This window comes from Brienomyrus brachyistius, chromosome 6, assembly GCF_023856365.1.
Source record: "Brienomyrus brachyistius isolate T26 chromosome 6, BBRACH_0.4, whole genome shotgun sequence".
NCBI lineage: Eukaryota > Metazoa > Chordata > Actinopteri > Osteoglossiformes > Mormyridae > Brienomyrus > Brienomyrus brachyistius.
In genome coordinates, this window is record NC_064538.1 from 15,264,547 (window position 1) to 15,283,379 (window position 18,833).

At 47.3% G+C, this 18,833-nt stretch overlaps 1 protein-coding gene across 5 annotated transcripts in view; it reads right to left on the reverse strand.

Moving 5' to 3' along the window:
* The window catches only part of LOC125744472 (cyclin-dependent kinase 17-like), a 39,097-nt gene that overhangs the window by 17,604 nt on the left and 2,660 nt on the right, over positions 1 to 18,833 (reverse strand). For 3 of the 5 annotated variants that reach the window (XM_049016321.1, XM_049016318.1, XM_049016319.1), the window contains exon 2: positions 12,674 to 12,846. In XM_049016321.1, coding sequence (XP_048872278.1) covers positions 12,674 to 12,824 — 151 coding nt within the window. In that variant the 5' untranslated portion in view covers positions 12,825 to 12,846. Of the gene's footprint in view, positions 1 to 1,662; positions 2,562 to 12,673; positions 12,847 to 18,833 lie in introns of those variants that run through there. The other 2 variants (XM_049016320.1, XM_049016322.1) reach the window with 2 other exon arrangements.

Consider the following 18,833-nt stretch of genomic DNA (forward strand, 5'->3'; position numbering starts at 1 on the left):
AAGGTCATTTCAGATCAACACTATCATTTCATAACAACAAAGCTGGCTTTATTTACTATTTATTCTGAGTATTTGATTTATTTATTTTTTTATTCACAGAAGAACCCAGCTTAGGTTTCCCCAGCGCCCTATTGACGCGAGTTGTTAACAAATGAGAATGACACTTCACTTTCTAAATAAATCATCCCCCCCTCCCCGATACCTCCTAACTCACAATCTGCTCACAGGCAAGCTCTCAGAATTTACTGCAGGGATGATGGACCATACCACTGTGCTTGCGCTTATAGGGCTGTATCACTGCACTTATAGGACCGTACCAGTGCCAGAGTTTTGAGGATCCCTGACACCACAAGTGAAAGAGGGCTGACTGATGGAAATTACCCAGCATGCAAGCGAATTAACACCTTCCCAAAGTGTGGGGGGGGGGGGGGGGGAGCAGAGGAGCTAGGGTGAGTGAGACTCCCATTTCCTCCTTCGGCTTCTTCTGTTACATTGAGGGGGATCTGCATTAGGGAGGCATTTCTCATAATTCCTGCTGGATTTCCAGCAAATGTTCATTACGAGACAATCATTTGAGCTGTACTGAGAGCCCAGAACTGTGGGGGGAGGAGGAACATCTTATACCTGAGGCTGAATTATGACCTCCGGTTACATTATCCAAACCACTAGTCACCACCCGGGCACCTGCCAAACAGGCCTTGCAGAGCACTGTTAAAAAGGGCATAAAGTCACAGAACACGAACCCCATGCAGTCCTCTGTCAGGGCTCAGTTCCACTCAGAGGGTCCCTTAACTGGGAGGGTAGTACTAAGTGCAGCAGACACTGGCCCAAACACCAACCTAAGAAAAGTCATCAGCACCCAAGTGCAGGATCTGGCGAGGGGAGTTCAGAGCAGAGGCTCCCAGCTCCTCACGCTCCCGCTGACAGCAGCAGAGGGCACAGCTGCTCTAACGGCCAGTGAACACGCCTCCCACTAACATGCCGGCAGCACAGGCGCATTACGCCCCAAGCACTGCGTCCTCAGCCAGAGCCAGTTTCAGCAGAGGTGTCCTGCGAGCTCAACTAAGAACGCCGCATGGCCATCGCTCCCAATGGCGCCCACTTCTATATGAACATCTACAGCTAGAGGCAGAACTCAGCTATGAATTTAGGCTGTTGACTCTGCCAAGACAAGCAGCATACTCTGACACACACACACACACACACACACACACACACACACACACACACACACACACACACACACACACACACACACACACACACACACACACACACACACACACACACGCGCCTGGGCCACACCACCATTAAGTTAAATAGAACACAGACACTCCCACACAGTGCAAACACACAGGGCACTCCTTGAGCACGCATATCGGCTGTACTAACACCAGGTAACCTATCAGCTATCGCCCATCCTTTACATTTTATAACACTCACTATAGCAAAACAGGAGTGACGTCAGTCGTGTTACACGGCAGTAACTCGCCACGCTAAGCAGGTACGACTTCCTAGGAACAGAAAATGAGTTTGCAGTGACCGGGCAGCATGACTGTAGCGACCCGCAAGCTGCCCCTCCAGCGACGCTGCCCCCCCCTTCCCAATCCCAGACCCGGCTCCTCTGTCCTCCTCTGCCTGAACGGCGTGATCCCGACTCACCGATGCGATTGCCCACAGGCCGGCACGTCTCCAGCAACTTGAGCATGCGGAAGGGCGAGAGCCGCTGGGGCTCACGGCCACCGTCCCCCATCCTGGGGGGGCCACCCGGAGGAGTGAAGAGAGAAGAAAAAAAAACTGGACCGAAATAAAAACACTCCCACTAGAGCGACAGTACAGGACCACCGGCAGCCCCCCCCCCCAACGACAGTATCCAGCCCTCGCACACACTGCTGCCTCCACGCGGCGCTGCCAAATGGGGACAGCAGCCCCCCCAGTAACTTTAGGATACGGGTATTAATCTGGCAGGATGCCGAGAGAAGCTCCACGGACAGCAGGGGGTGTGTTCCCACACCCAAGCCCCCAAAGCCCCTGCCGCTGTCGCCACTGTGCCTGCTGAGTCGGGGGGGGGGGAGGGGGTCAATCGGTCAGGGCGAGCTGAGCCCCCCCTACTGCGGAAGTCACAGGCAGGGCAGGATCCGGGATCTGGGAAGAGCCAGAACTAGAAAAATGAGGATGGCGATGGCAGGACGCTCAGGACCTGGAGTCAGACCACAAATGCCGAAGGAAATCCACGCACGAGCCCCCGGTCCCTCTCTTGCAGCTTGTGCTGTCCCCACGCCGATGTCAGTGCTGGGTGAGCGACACCACCCCCTTTGTGTCTGCCTGCCTGCTGACTGCTATGCGGCTCTATTCACGCGCTCACAGCCTCCGCCTCCTACTGTCGGGACTGCCTGCTCTCTCCCTCTCTCACTCGCCCGCTCTCGTTCCCTTGCCCGCTCCCTCTCTCTCGCTCATTCCCTTGCTCGTTCCCTCCTATTGTCTGTGCTGCCCGGTCAGGTGCATGCACAGGCCCTGAGAGGAGGAGGGGTAAACACGCCCCCCTCTCCCTTTCCATGTCCCTCTCCACGTATCATAAACCAGCCGCAGCTCACACCTCCCCCTGCCGCCTCCCGCTCCTCTCCGATCGGCAGTCTCTGTGGACGCGATGAGGAGGAGCGGCCAAGCAGCTCTGGCGTAACCTGTCACTCCCCTGCTCTTCCCCCTGCACTCCTCTCCATTCCCTCACTCATTTTTATATGCCTCCCCAGCACCCGAGGGGACAGTCAGAGATGGCTGCCCATTACTTACGCCAGAATGAGAATGGTGGAAGGCAAACTCAACCCCCACCCTCCTTTTTGCTGGCACTGCTGTGGAGTCGGGGTGGGGCAAATGCAAAGTAGTACAATCCCGCCTCACACATCCAGAGCACAGAACACTGCGTATTCTGGATCCATCAGGAACAACAACAGTGCCACACACAGGGGCCAGCTGCGGGGCCCCTGGCTCTGGCCCCAAGACCCGGGCTTTGTTTTCCCACTGAGGACGACGGCACGTTCCATCAGCATTTTGTGATGCCTGATGTCCCTGCCAGCTCCTCTCTGCCTTTTCACAGGGAGGTGGGGGGGGGGGGGTGTCAGCAAGGGAACAAAAGGGCCCCCCTGACAATGCGCCGTATGAGGACAACCGGGAGGAAGGTGGGATCACTGCGACCCGCCCACAGCTGTAATGGATCCCTCAATTACACATCCCCACCCCCCCGGGCATGACGCAGACAGACAGAGCAGCGTCTCACAGGACACCCCAGGATCATCTAAAGAGACCTGGAGACAGTGTTGTGGTCATGAAGGTGCACAATCAAAAATGTACATTTAATTTCAAATGAAAGACACATTCAAGCAGCTATTCAATACTGCTTGTCTGGATCACAAGCATAAGCACAGACTTAAATGGTAACCTGAAATGACCCTACCAGCCCCCCCAAATCACTGAGGTCACTGGATGGGATGTTAATGAAGTCATGCTTCCCCCCATGAGATGCCAGGTATAATGAGTAGGTCTGACTGAACACAAAACCATGGCAGGAGGGAAGAGGAATAGGAACCACAAATATCACGCATGAATTATTATTTTTTTTTAAATACGAGTTTAAAACACAATGGATAAAACACTAACATTCAAAAGGCATCCAGCAGACTGACTCTTTGCATGTGAACAAACATGAATGCCGGTGCTTGTTTCCCGGATGCTTCTGAGGAATGACTAAACACGCAGCCTTTGGGTCAGTGGTCCAGCGTCCGGCCTGAGGTCGAGGCAGATCGCGAATCCCTCACATCACCCCAGTGATGGCGTTGCTCCCTGCCTACAGAAATGCGTGATGCAGCGGCCTGTTAACTGGCAGCTGCCAAACAGCCCCGCTGGTGGCCCCTGGGCGGAGGAGCCGTTTGCTGGGAGCCATCAGTCACCCCGGCGCCTGTACAATAGCACACATTTGAGCCGCTGACGGGTCCTGCTGTCATGCAGCACCTCCTCTCATTTGCCATAGGAATGACACATCACTTCCTAATTCTCACAACCTGTTTGCCAAACACAGTGCGTCATCCATAAATATTGACCGTTCATATAATAAACTGTATTTGAGCAAAACAAGCACTTGAGGAGGAACAGTAAAGGAAACGTCCGGACAGAAACTGAAGTGAAAGGGCTTCATTAAAACATAACCACAGATGGACAATCAATGCATTTCCTTCATTCCAGTTGCTGTATGAAGTGTCTCACCTGAGGAGGGAAGCTGAAGTTCACCCTTATGGCACTGGGCTGTCAGATTTCATGGACCGGGGGTGTGACAGGTCAGGTCAGGTCAGGTTGGGGAGCATGCACTGCCGTTGCTGCATCCACCACGCGACAAAACACCTCGGGATCCCGGTTGACAACCCCCACCCCTGACTAACACACGGTCCAATCCCACCCCCCAGAAGTGGCTGTTTATCTGCCGCAGCCCGGTGTCACCTGGACGTTCCCTTGGCCTGGTCCAGCCACTTGGGTACTCAGCAATGACACTCGCAAACCCAAACACGCTGACTCTTCATGGGGGGGGGGGGTGACCCTCTGCTCCATTGTCCCCCCCCCCTAAATATACCGCATACGATGCAATATTTACTATTTATAATATTTAAATTGTGCAGTGTGCACTTCAATCCAAAGTAACATGGATGGGAGTGAGGAATTTTACTCCAGCTTTACGCATCAGCCAAATATGGTCTTGCAGAGGCTTACTGTTCTGCACTGTCCAAAATCTCCATCCTCACTGCTACTCTCACTAAAGCAGCTGCACCTTCTCTCTCCTCCTCTCCTTCTCATACCTCATCACCCCCCTATGAAATATGGGGCCGAGGTGAACAGCCAAGACACCCAGCTCAGGATTCTGGTGTCATTCCAGCACTGGCCAGCAGGGTGTCCCCATAAAGACAGGACCTACACAAACCACATTCCCCAAGGGCGGGGGGGGGTTAAAAAAAAATCCTTCGAAAATAACAAAGCAGAAGAAGAAAAACTGCCAGGACTATGTCGCTTGTAGTGTGTATAGTCGTGTGTGTGTGTGTGTGTGTGTGTGTGTGTATTTGTGTGAGTCAGTCAATCTGGCCTATGTAATCGTATTAACCAATCAGAGAATGTCGGGGGGGTGCCAGCAGCCAGGCGGCTCCCACACGCACACTGGGCATGAGATACTGGTTATACGTCAGTTCCATTCAGTTCACGGGTGACTCACCAGCAGCCCCATAGCCAGGCTTTGCCAGCGCGGCTCGATGTGACTAAGGTGTAAATGAGCTAACAGGAGAACTTACTCTCCGATTAAGGGCGTATGCAGAACTTTTATATTCTCCACAAAACTAAAACGTCAGGGGGCTGGTAAAACAGCCCCGAAGCGGAAGGACATTCATTCTCGCAGCCTTATACACAAAGAAAGCATGACATCAGCGTGGTTCACGGCACCACCTACAGAATCATTTTCTTATTTCCATTCAATAAAAAGACAATGTAGCCCAGCAAAGCACAGCAGTGTAAACAGCCACTGAAAAACACCTACAAACAAGATCAACAACATCTAAAAACCACAGGCCACACACCACTCCAAAAATAGCTAATTATGGTGTTTTTGATCCGTATTGTTATAGAAAAGTGCAGGATCACAAAACCTGACTTCAAAAGCCAAACCACTTCAAAAAACGACAACACGGTAACCTCAGTAGCGAAAGGGTGAGACACAGGCTCTACGGGATGCTGGGCCACCATGGGGTCACGTAGCAGGGAGGCGCCAAAATGTGTCCAAAATTACGTCCGAGGTAAATAAAAAAAAAAACCACACGAGTGGTAATTATATCACATCAACAGCATCCAGCAACCTTCCGTAAGCACTGTGCAGGGAGTCTTTCCCAATCAAGGCAAGGTGGCAACAAACACATGTTCTGATGTCAACTGTGCAAGGAGCACCCAGCAGAAACACGCCGGCATGGAGGACACGGGCAAACTCTACGCAAGGAGAACAGAGGTCACATCCATGGAAGTCTGAGGTCACAGCGTTACCCATTCAGCCACCACACCCCAATATAATACCAGCATTTAATATGTCAGCGTGCTCTCTACAGCCTGGGTTTGGCTCCAGGTCCTACCATGACGCAGATCAGAAGTGCTAGTAAGACTGATGGACAGATGAATAAGTAAGAACAATGATGATTTCTCACAGGAGTCGTCCACAGCTTCTTCGTTCCATACTGCCATTCCTCCACAGGCGACACCAAGAAACCCTCCATGCTCTACTGAAATCACAGCTCCAAATCACATGCTAGAGGGGGCCACCAGGAACTCCACAGGCTTCACCGAATAGCCGACCCGCTGTAACCGCCGCTAAACATCTCGCCTAGCAGAGCAGTTACAGCATGAACTCATAACCTCACTGCCATCTTCAACCCCACTAGAAAGGACACATGAGCTCAGCCTGAACAGAAGCCATGCAAATAGAATAAAGTTCATAAATTCAAAAACAGACACTATTCAGTTTCCAGGCCTTTTTGTCGGAGGCTGAATTCTAACATTGAAAAGTTCAACACAACAGATGTTAACCTGGCGAGCTGAAGGTCTCTCCGTATGAGCGTGTAGTCCAACAGCCCACCAAGCAAAGGGGTCGCTGATGCGGTTTCTGGTGTTTAGTGTGGACAGGAGCGACAGGCTGCATCGCTCAGGGAGCAAAAGCCTATCTGGCGGGACGGGACACAGTGGGGCATTTCAACGGCAGAGCTACGCCACGCCGGCCTGAGAGACCCCCCCCAGTGTGCCTTGGAGAAAATGCACCATCATGCCGATCCATTAGAGGGGGAGTGTGTGGTCTGTAGAGTGGGGCAGCCGTGGTGCTGCCCCCCACCCCAGCCCAGGCTTCTCAGTGATAGATACACCTAACACTTTCTGTATCACGAACACACCCACATGAACAGTGGGGACACTGGGTTCTCCACAGTGGAGGAGAATTCCCCCCCCCCACGACATCCCCCAGCTCAATGGGCGGGACGGGAAAAATCAAGAAAGCAGCTCGTCTGAAGATGAGTCACCAGCGGACCAGTGTGCGACTTCCACGTAAGAGAGGATATTAAAACTCATTTGCAGCCCAACATCCATTCCTTACTGAAGCTAAGCAGGCAGCGCAAAGGTGGACATTATGCAAGTGGATTAAAGCAGAAGAGCGTGCCGGCACTTCACTGGGCTTCATTCGGTGACCAAGAGGCTTCCTTTAAAAAATAAATTAAAAAAAAAGTCAGGAAGCACATGCTTCCACACGCCTCCAGGGGGCAGCATACAGTGACGCCTCCACACGCCTCCAGGGGGCAGCATACAGTGACGCCTCCACACGCCTCCAGGGGGCAGCATACAGTGACGCCTCCACACGCCTCCAGGGGGCAGCATGTGACGCGCACTGCTCAGGAGCAGATGATTCACAGGTATGACATGCAGGTGGAGCACCCCAGGGACATTCGGCATGTCATCCACCGAGCATTCAGATGCGGAAACCAGTCAAGTTCATGTGATTCATACTCCACTCCAGTCCTGCTACAGGTTAAAAAAAATATAATTTTTTCATAATATACTTACAGCAAAGACTGACTGAGTACCTGGGTGGTAAAATGAAATTGCACTAAGAAAATCAGAGACTGCTTGTAGCCTTTGTATGCAAAAAGTGTGAAAGAGAGATGAGAAGCAAGGAGGTAGGAGGAGGAGAATGAAGAGAGAACAGATAAAACAGTGTAGGAAAAGGGATTTAAAATGAAAACGAAAAGATAGAACCTCAAACACACTGACATTACAGTATGTACCTGACAGATCACATTAATGTACGAAAATGGTGGAATATGTGAGTAAGACAGGGCACAGTCATTAATGGCCCACTGCCCAGGCAGACAGGGCATTACCAGTGTGAGGAAGCGAGCCTTCAGATGATAAAAGGTTCAGGAGGAGAGAGTAGTAATGCAATATAAAACCTTTCAAATCCGACAGCCAACTGAACCCAGATCAATGCATGAGCAGGAAAGGAACTCTGAGAAGGACCAGCAGGATCCGGACCAGCAGGATCCGGACAGAATGCAGTGAGGACTCTCCAAAACAGCCATGGAGTCCTGGGACGCAGACATGCTCATTTGGGAAAGAGGGAGCACTCTGGGAGAGGTGGAGGAGTGGGGGTGAGGGGAAGCAGGGTACATTGCGGGCTTTGAGGAAGAAGAGAGAGGTGATGGAATGAGAGGAAAAGGCACAAAAAATTAAACATTGACCAGAAGATGAGAAATGGGAAAAAAAGCTGTATTCAGTCAGATGAGCTAGAAAATATCCCCATGATGTCCGCTGTGGATGGACTGTTATAATGCATTATGTAATAAAGCAACATTATTTAATAACCTGACAAGGTGTCAATGTTGGGTGTTTATTACATAATGCACGGTATTACATTTTCATCATTAATGTGGGAGCCACCACATAATTAAGGGAAAATTTGTTACATTTTGTTGAGTTTTTATATAATTCGGGATTACATAATGCATTGTAACATGGATTGGCTATGAGCAGGTTTCGAACCAGGGGTGGGGAACCTGATCTATGGAGGGCCGGTGTGGGTGCGGGTTTTTGGGACGGCCTCCCAATCAGCCAATAATAAAGCACTGGTTCTCAATGCTGGCTGATCCTGTGCTGAGACCCCCAAGCTTGCTCTCAGCGGTGTATGTGTCTCATGTCACCAAGACTGGGTAGGCGAAAAGGGAATTTATAAGAAAGAAATAATACTACAAATGCAGGCTGCTCATTTCAGACAGGCTTTGTTCGGGAGCAGCCCCAGTCAAAACCCCCTCCCTGCCTGTTGTCTGTAAGGAAGCGACGATGGGAAGAGTCAGCAGGATGTGGCTGGACTGGGCTCAGCAAATCAGAAACCATTACAAGGCCCAGCATGGCCTGGTGCCCCTCAAGAAGCAGTCGGAGGGAAAACTGCCTGCACAGCTCAAGGCGGACAAAACAAGCCCATTAACAGCAAGTCACCAGCAGGCTTTCCTAGCTACCACCTAATGGCTTAAACCAGTGGTTCTCAAAGTCGGTCCTCGGGCCCCACTGCCCTGCTTGTTTTCCTGCTATCCCTGCCCCACACACAAGTCCCAGCTGTCTTTCAGCTTCTGATTGACTGAACACACCTGATCCAGGTAATCAGCAGTGTGTAGGGCAGGGATAGCTGGAAAACAAGCAGGGCAGTGGGACCTGAGGACCGAGTTTGACAACCACAGCCTTAAACAATGCGAGGTGGGTTCAACAGACCAATTATTTCAGCGACTTTCTCCTGACCTTTTGTTCCAAAACAACGGCAGAAAATCTGCTTAACTAGTTAACGGTGACCACAATCAGCTTTTGTGTTTTTCAAAATTTTATAAATAAGCTAAGAGCCTGGAGTAAGGATACAGGTTTACCTTGCTGGGTTATTCCTCGGGCATGATGGGATCTAAACCTAGTTAGCAATTTTGGGCAAAATCACACCAAAGGTGGTGGGAGGTGCAAATCCGCAGAAACAAAAAGCACAGGTAAGAAAACACGCCCCAATCATAAAGAAATTGCCAAAGAGCTTAATGTCTGTTTGGGCTGCGGCCAGGGATCTGAAGCAGCGAACTTGGGACATTAGTACACTTGAGCCACCCGTGACGCAAAGTAAGCAGCTTGAACGACAACATAAAAAACACCAACCCCCAATGGTGCGAGCTGGCGCTCACACACAAGCTCGTAGACAACTAAATATTTTATTCGGCGAAAAGATTGAAGGCAATCTGCGGTTTACCAAACTAAAATACTACGAACACGGCCAAAAGGCCAGCAGACTGTTGGCATTTAGACTGAAAAAGCAACAAGCATCTAATACAATTCAGAAATTAAAAGTTGACTGTCACAAAACCTGATGAAATTTTAGATTCATTTGCAAAATTCCTTAAACAAAAACACAGATTCTTGTACGGATGACGGCAAGCTGGCTCCTGAGAGATATCAAAGTAACTGAACTGACTGAACCCATGGCAAATGAGTTAGATGAGCCAATTAAGGAACAGGAAATACAAGAGGCCACCTCCAATCTGAAAGACAATAAAAGCCTCAGTCCAGACGGGTATATTAATGAATTCTATAAAACATTTAAGGAAATTATAGCTCCAAACAAGGAGCGAGGCAAGTTATATCAAATATTTTTAGACATGAATCAGACCAACACAACAAAGGTGAAAGAGAAATAGGAATCTGAAATGAATACAGGAATATCTCAGGACATATGGGAAGAAATATGTACAGGAGCACATTTAGTTACCAACCCAAATATACGGAGAGAGTATAAATGGAAGATAATTATGAGATTCTTTCATAACCCAGAAATTATGGCCAAGGTGGGCCTAACAAACTCAAGCAGATGTTGGAGACATTGTGCACAAACGGCAAACCATACACACGCGTTTTGGGCTTGTGCTAAAAGTGCAGAAGTTCTGGGGAGATGTGTTTGAGGCCCTTGGAAAGATGCTCCATAAAACCTTCATGAGAAACCCAAGGGTGGCAATACTGGATGTAATGCTGAGGGACACTGACGGAAGAGCAGACGAATACCAACTACATATACTGTACCACTAACAGCAGCAACTAAATGTATCACAATCAAATGGCTACAAACCGACCCCCCAACACACAGTTTATGGGCTGAGAAGGTAAGGGAGATATATCAGATGGAGCTAATAACATATCCCTGAGATTTCAAAAAGATATTTGCAATAAAAGATGGAGTCCGACTACTGCTATACTAAAACAATAGGGTATTTAATCCCCCCCTTTGTTTTTTCTCTCCTTTTAATAGGTATTTTATTTCTGTGATTGTTTCTTTTACTCTCTTTTAATTTCTCCTTTATGTCTATTATTGTCGTTTTCCCTGCTAATAAATAACCCAATTTATGTTTTGAAATGGTAAATAGTAAATAACTGAATTTAAAATGTAACTTGTATAACCTGTTCAATAAAAAAAAGTAAAAAAAAAATGCAAATCATATCTGGAGAAACCTGGAGAGTTCAAAGCTAACTATGAGATCAAGAGCCATAAAACATGCAGTAAATAATTCACTTATTTTTTAGACCAACAGAGAGTAAATCTTAAAGATCTTAACACTGCAGGCGGCTAGATGAAGTGATATGAAGAGGAGCCCTGGACATAGATCTGCTCCCAGACAAGAGCAGAGAATGTGAGAGCAGGACTTCCTGCCTTGTCCTCACCTGCATCCCCAAACTGGGCCTAATTAGGTGACTCACACTGTGTCAAAGCCAGAGAACAAACTGACAAGTGAGATGAGAGCAGTACCTCCCATGGCCACCAGAGGACACCGGCATTCCTAAATATGCAACAGCAGAGCACAGGTTAAGTTAATTTTATTTTCTATATAGGGCCAGATCACAAGGTCATTTGAGGTTACCTTTCCTATAGAACAGGTCTATACATTGTCCTTTAATAAACAAACTAAATATCCTTATGTTATTTATCATATTTACACAGCAGCTTGTCATTTTTGTCTCTACACGGTCACCCGTTTACAATTCCCCTCTGCTCTCTGTATCGCGCATGGCGGAGTTCCGCCCCGATGCACACGCACAGACACGCGCGCGCACACACAGGTGAGCACACTCCCACCAGCAGACAGAGAGCGCGCGTCGGAAAATATGTCGCGTCAACCACCTGAAAAGCAGACAAAAATATCTGCGTTTTTTTTGACTGCTGTCATTAAAAGATACATAAGAACAGCATGAATCCTGTCGGTGTCCATCTGCTCCCCCCCCCCCAAGCTTTAAACCTGGGGGAAAACCCTAGAATGATTATCCTGCTGTGATAATGGATTAATTATTAATGCCGCTCCAAGTCCCTCTGGATGAGAGAAGCTGCCCACACAACTAAAGGACACAATTATGACACCCACTAAGCAATCGCGCTGCCCAAACAACCCACAGAACAGCCGTCCTTGAAGGCAGCCGTGTTTCCACAGCCTAGAGAGGCAGCATCACACAGGACTGCATGAAAGTGTGAAAAGGAACGATCATGATGGCAGGCTTGGGGCAAAGATAATGACGACAACGATGACTATTACAACCACGGTGGCACCAGCAGACAAATGCTTACGTATCCCAGCATGCCTCACTGCTGATCTCTCGCTGCCTGACACGCTCTAAGGCTGTGTGAAGCTCATCCTCCAAATTACGACACACACATATGGGATAGGAAGAGCTGGTGTGCTTTTCCTGAATGAATTCACAGCACAGCATAAAGGGAAAACATTGCAATGGGCTACCTATGGAAATGTTCAAAAGCACCTACTTGAGGTTACGAAACATCAAACTACGCTAAATGAGTCACTGCACCCAGTTTCTGCGATTTGCAACAAAGAAAGAAATACACCTTTACATCCTGGGCAGAAGTAGCTGAATCGGCACACATGGACAATGACTTGGTTACACATGGAGTCTCACTTCAACATCATTTCATCATTTGTGTTTTTCCCCATTTCACTATTTTCACCCATATCAAATACTACAGGTTTCAGGTTAGCAGCCAAACTAAGTGATACTGCCTTGACTAAGATGACTGAGCAGCATCCACCCCCCTACCCACCAGCAGCAGCTCCCGCCTCACCGTTGTCTCTGGGGACGGTCGAATCGTCCAGCACCACCTGCTCGGCCAGCTCCGACAGCGAGTCGCCCACCAGCCTGGAGCCGCGCAGGGATGTCGACAAACGACGCCTGAACATCTTCATGCGATCCATCTGGTGTGCACCCTAGTGGGGCCTGGGGAGCATGACAGGGAGCAGTCATCATCAACATCATCATCACCACCATGACGGACACTGACCAACATCATTCCAAGACTAGTCACTCGACACACACAAAAAAAAATAACATCTGCTCATTAAACATACACATTTCAAATAATCCACATCAGCTGTTACAAGCACATTTGTCAATCGCATCAACCACAATCCAATTACTATTAATAAACAAAAACATCAACACAATAAATAATAATAATAAAATAATAATAATAAAATAATAATAATAATAATAATAATAATAATAATAATAATACTTTGACAGTGTAGTTTTTAAAAAGAGAACTCATCAATATGCTCAATACAGTTGTCCCTCGCCACTTCGCGCTTCGACTTTCGCGGCTTCACTCTATCGCGGTTTTTTGTATTGTAGCGCCGACGGCGCGCATGTCCCATCATGCCTCAGCTGTAGTTGTAAATGGCCCTTGTTGTGTTGTTGCTGTTACTCTTAATGGTTAATTCCTTATTGTTGTGCGTGTGTTAACCTCTGTCTTGTGTGTACCCGGTCCGATCCTCGTGTGTAATTAGCTTCCGTAAATCCCCCACCGCGTATGCGTCGTGCAGTCAGCGTCTGGCAACCCTGCGTTTCCTATGTGTAGTTGGTTTTGGTGCTTGTTGGGTGCCTGATGCAGTCCTTGTAAGGACTACTAATAAAGAGCGTGTTTCCCCAGCAAGCCAGTCTCTGTGTCTCTCTGCTGCGGCGATGCCTCGGTCCGCCCACCGCCACAGCATATTCATTAAAAAGTTGATTGAGAGTGAAAATGATACATCGCTACGCATTGGAAGCATCTTTGCTGTTGTGTTTGCGATTTCTCACAACTTTTATCTAAGCCCCACGATGGCTTTTCATAGGTTGTGTGTAAGAACTGTGTGTGTGTGTGTGTGTGTGTGTGTAATTAAATGTACAATAATAATAATAATAATAATAATAATAATAATAATAATAATAATGATAATGATGATATTTGTAACGTCTAATATGTTCTCTCTTATTTTGTCTAATATATTGGGTAATACGAGTGTAATGATGACTAAAGGGTGTTATTTAATGTCTAGAGGGCTCTAATAATGTTAAAAACCATATTTAGAAGGTCCTAAACAGGTTTTCTATGCTCTAACTACGAAAATATTCAATTTATAAATAAATAATCCGATTTCGCGTAAATTCACTTATCGCGATACACTCTGGAACTGATTAACCGCGATAAACGAGGGCCGACTATAATGGATGTTCGTTTACTGATCTGCCAATTCATACTGACACAAAGCAAACATTGTTTGTAAGAGCTCGGGCTGGAAATCCATTTTAGGACCCTGAGCTGACAGCAGAGTGTTCTGAGCCTTAGCACCACAGCACCAGAATGATCCTGAAGGACAGGAGCCCAAAACAGAGCTGAAGCCATTCAGGCCTGGGTGTGCATTACACTCCCCCCACACAAAAACAGTATTTCTGTAAAGGTGGATCTGTGGGTGACGAGGGGTTAAGTCCATTAGAGGGCATCTCACTGTATCCATTTCAGTGGTACTTATCCAATCAGCTGGGGCTCCCAAAGAAGCAGAGATGTGTGGGATCCCGAGGGATGGCAGAGTATTCCCCTCCCCCCCCCCAAAGTGGGATGCAGCACTGATGAGCCAGTCTGTCACACGTGACATAGGGGCTACACCTCTCGTCATGCCTGGAGGGACGCGACTATTAAGTAGGAGGAGTCTGTGTGTGTGTACAATCACAGAGCAACATGGAAGCCCCTACCAAGAGCAGACACAGCACAGCAGAGAGGACAGCAGAGAGTGTGAAGAGGAAGAGGTACCAACATGATGAAAGGAGATGCAAGATAAATCCACAATCCGCCAAACGGTTATCAGCATTATAATAGTGAAGCAGAGCAGAGTCATGGTGAGTCTGGGGACAGCGAGCGACTCCGAGGCCATAATCAGAAGGGCGCCACTTCGAATAGCGGGGCTGGGAGACTGATGCTGTCACTGGGCCCCTGAGCGAGGCTCTTAACCCTCAGCTCCAGGGGCATTAGACATTGGCTGACCCAGTGTTGTGATCCCCAAGCTTGCTCTCACCCGTATGCATGTCTGTGTGTCTCATGGAGACCAAGTAGGGGTAGGTAAAGAGAAGCATTCCATTGTAACTGTACTCGTACTTGAGCAAACGGCAAATAAGGAATCATTTAATTTCTTTAAAGAACCCTGCAAACACCTGGCTCAGTGTCACAAGAACATCCAGCTTTCTGGCGGATACATGCTGACAACCACAATGTATTTAAAACCCCTAGTTTACAAAGCCGTAAAATCAAAGTATTCACAAAGTTACCTCTATGACAAATCCTTCAAATATAATATAACTCAATGTCGATTCTTCCTCACATTAAACTCAATCTTTAAATCTGCTAGCGATCTCAAAGTTGAAAGACAGCTGACCATGAGAGGATAACCCCCTACAGGAAACTATAGCGTACTCATGGAGATTGACGGAGATATCCAGAGGCGTGTGACTGGGAAGACCGGTGACCTGGATCCTAACTCAAGCAGTGGACTGGTGCTGGACATGCCAGCAATCATGGATTGATGAGAAATATGCCGAATGAGTCAGCCAGACACTGAAGTGTTTACCTGAATTCATCTCACAATCTCCCACACGCAAGACCAGGACACTGGGACTCAAAGAGCCATATTCAAGGTAATAAAACAGATATTGAGCCCCCAGGGGAATATTTTTGTTTTCCAGCTGCAATATAAAAACAACACGCACAACAGTGGCCTTCCATAAATAAGTGTAGCGTGCACACAGCATGTGAGAAGCGTCACTGCATATTATCATCACGTGTGGTTTTCCGAACATGGAATAAGCTACCAAATCACGGGTAGTGTATGTAATACATATGTACTTCATTATTTAAAAAACAAAAACTTGTACCTCCAAGACCTTCACTGTTTAATAATCAAAAGATACTAAAAAAGCAAATGAACTTTTACCTTGGAAAGTGAAACTTAGACTTGCGCAAAAGTTGAACAGGGCTACCCACGAATCCAAAAGAACTCTATAGCCTTTCCATCGAGCTGTAGCTGAGCTGTACAGCGGCAGTGGTAACGGTAAACCTCATAAGACAATACTTTAAATGATATTTTTTTGCTACCTGTGATGTAGAAAAGCCACTTACTCTGACAGTTTCGGAAGGGAAGTGTACTTCACATTTAATCAAGAACAAAAATGCTGATGCAAAGACCATTTGTCGAATTTAAGTTGAAAGATCTTCCTGGTTTTCCCTATAATCATTGCAAACACATTTCTGCACTGTGTGTCCAATGGACACCGTCCATACCCATCAACTCCATTAAGAATAATGCTTCTGCTGAATTAAAGACTCAGCTTATGGTTGCAATTACTTTGAGTGTTTATAGAGAAAATGGCACTTGAGAATAAAGTAGTGAGCAGTTTTATACATTAAACTGAAATCCAGAAGAAAAATGCCATTTTCAAAAACAATAATGTTTAGTAGGGAAAAAAGCAAAATATTTAAAAATTGACATTTGTTCATAACCATCAATATGATGGTTATTCCTAACGTGTCTTTACCTCATATAATTTTGTCCATTACTGCAGTTTTTTTTCCTTTTTCTTTCCTGATTAAAGGTAAGATGCTGGTGTTACACATAAGCAGTGAACATTTAAGTTTATAGAAACTTACCCACATTCAGTAAATTATTTTAAGCACCCTCTCCCAGTTTTTAAATTACTAATACTTTAGACAAGAGTCCATTTAGTCATTTATTAACCAGAGGCTGTGTCTAAGAGCACTCTCTGTTTTAGAGGAAGAAAAACATACCGTGATTCCTTTATGTTCTTGGTTGTCTGTAGCAAAGAAGCCTACAATTTGGAAACTAGCCTCTGAGAGCCATTAAAGCAGAGAAACGGAGGCCTAAAGCCTCCCATCAGCCATAGGGCTGTAACTCAGAGTCATATCAGGACTCTCCACAGAGTGGCGTGAGTCACCAAGCACAACAGTGCACACAGCAATGATGCATGCCAGACTGCAATCCAGGAAATAATGCGACAATGTCTATTTGATCCTCAATTTCAATAACACAAAAGTGTCACATACCGCTCAAATAGGTTAACAGGATCCCATCCCCCCCCCCCCCCCCCCCCAAGACCATCTAAAACATAGCCCCCCTCCCCCCACCAAGGCTCAAGTTAAGGTGAACAAAAGTTAGCTAAATGAAAGAGACCTGGGGTCACAGCACTGCTGCACAGCTACTAGGTGCCACGGTAACAAGGCCGTTATAAGCACCATGAGCATGTCCTAATTAGAGCGCTGCATGGGGTTAGTAGTTTTTTCCGGAGGATGTTTTGAGAGATTTTCCGGAGGAGAACAGAGGAACCAGACAGCATTAATTACACCTTTGACCTTAGAGAGGAGAGTCAGGCTGCCGCTACAATTTTAACTAAACAAAAACACAGGACATGGAAATTTATCAGCTTATTGTTCTGGGAAATGTCTTCAAACCAGGGGACAGTTCAGAAAACCCGTCTATCTCTGCTGCTGGATTGAGCTCCAGGATCATGCAGGATCACCCAGGATCACCCAGGATACCTCAATCCCACAACTAGCTTTCTCCAAGAACTTCCTTGCTTGCTTCTTGCCCTACTTGCTTCTCTTGCCCACCAGGAGGCTGCCTTCAGGACATTTCCATTTCTATGCAACTTCCAAGCCTGTGGCTTAGCACTGAAAGGGCACATGCATTTTTACCTTCATTACACAGATACACAAGTGGTGGCACACACCAGGCACGAGGCACTCAACCATTCTGGCAAATTCATTAGTTCAGCCCATAGCAAATCCATTAAAAATGGCCTTTAGGGAGAGCCAGCCAAGCAGGCAGGCAACACAAAAGATGCAGAAGAGGGGAGGTTTCAGATTTCACCCTGACGCAACGTGACCGGCAGACACTATGCTGTCATTCTCTGGCAGCCCATTTTCTTTCAGACACAGAGCTTTTGAAAAGTATGGAATTACATAAATCAGCCGCAGTTTATCCACCCAGAATGGACTCTGGACGGCACAGCAGAAAGACCTCGCTGCTGTTAACCCCTCGCGTGCTTGAATGTGGCCACGCAGACCACAGACCCCCTCAGCAGCCCCCAAAAGAGGGTGAGACATCCAGCCGGGCAACACTGCCAGTGCTCTGGGCGGGGCAGAAGGCAGACACACAGATGGCCACACACTGGATGTACCTCCATCTCCCGCTCTGTCAGCTTCTGCTTTACCAACCCCCCCACTGTACTGACGGGAAGAGAGGGCTACAAATCGAATATATCAGGGATAATACAGGCTGGGTCCTCTGGGGAACAGGGCTCCCACAGGGTTCTCTGATGACTCACCCTGCCCCCCCATCCCCTGCACTCCTGATGCCCATCTAAGCAGAAGGCATTTTCCATCACACAAAACCTTTTATTCTAAAGGTATTTTTAACCTCCTCTTTCAGACTCTCTCCCAAAGCCCCCCCCCCCCCAAAAAAAAAAAACTAATTCTGCTTACGCCCTTAACCTAAATTTAAAGTTACTTAAAGTTAAAATGGTTTTATGCAGACGTATTATAGATCTTCCCTCCAACACACGGGACAGACTTTGCTCCCTCGGACACAAGTACCTTCCACTCAGCCATCAGCACGGCACGTGTCTGACACGCCGCGGTCTGTGCAGGGCAACAGGACGTCAGCCTAGGATTTAAAGGCCTTCATAAACGGCACTTACACTGTGCACACAAAGGCTATGCAAACAAGTAAGTCTGTCACAAAAAATAATAATAATAATAATAAAATAAAAGATTACAATGGAAATTAGCAAGCATGCTGCTCATAAAACAGAACCATCCCTGGGATTTTTGCATAAATGTTAGCTAAAAGGGAACATAGAACAAATGGGATTTAAAAAGGAGA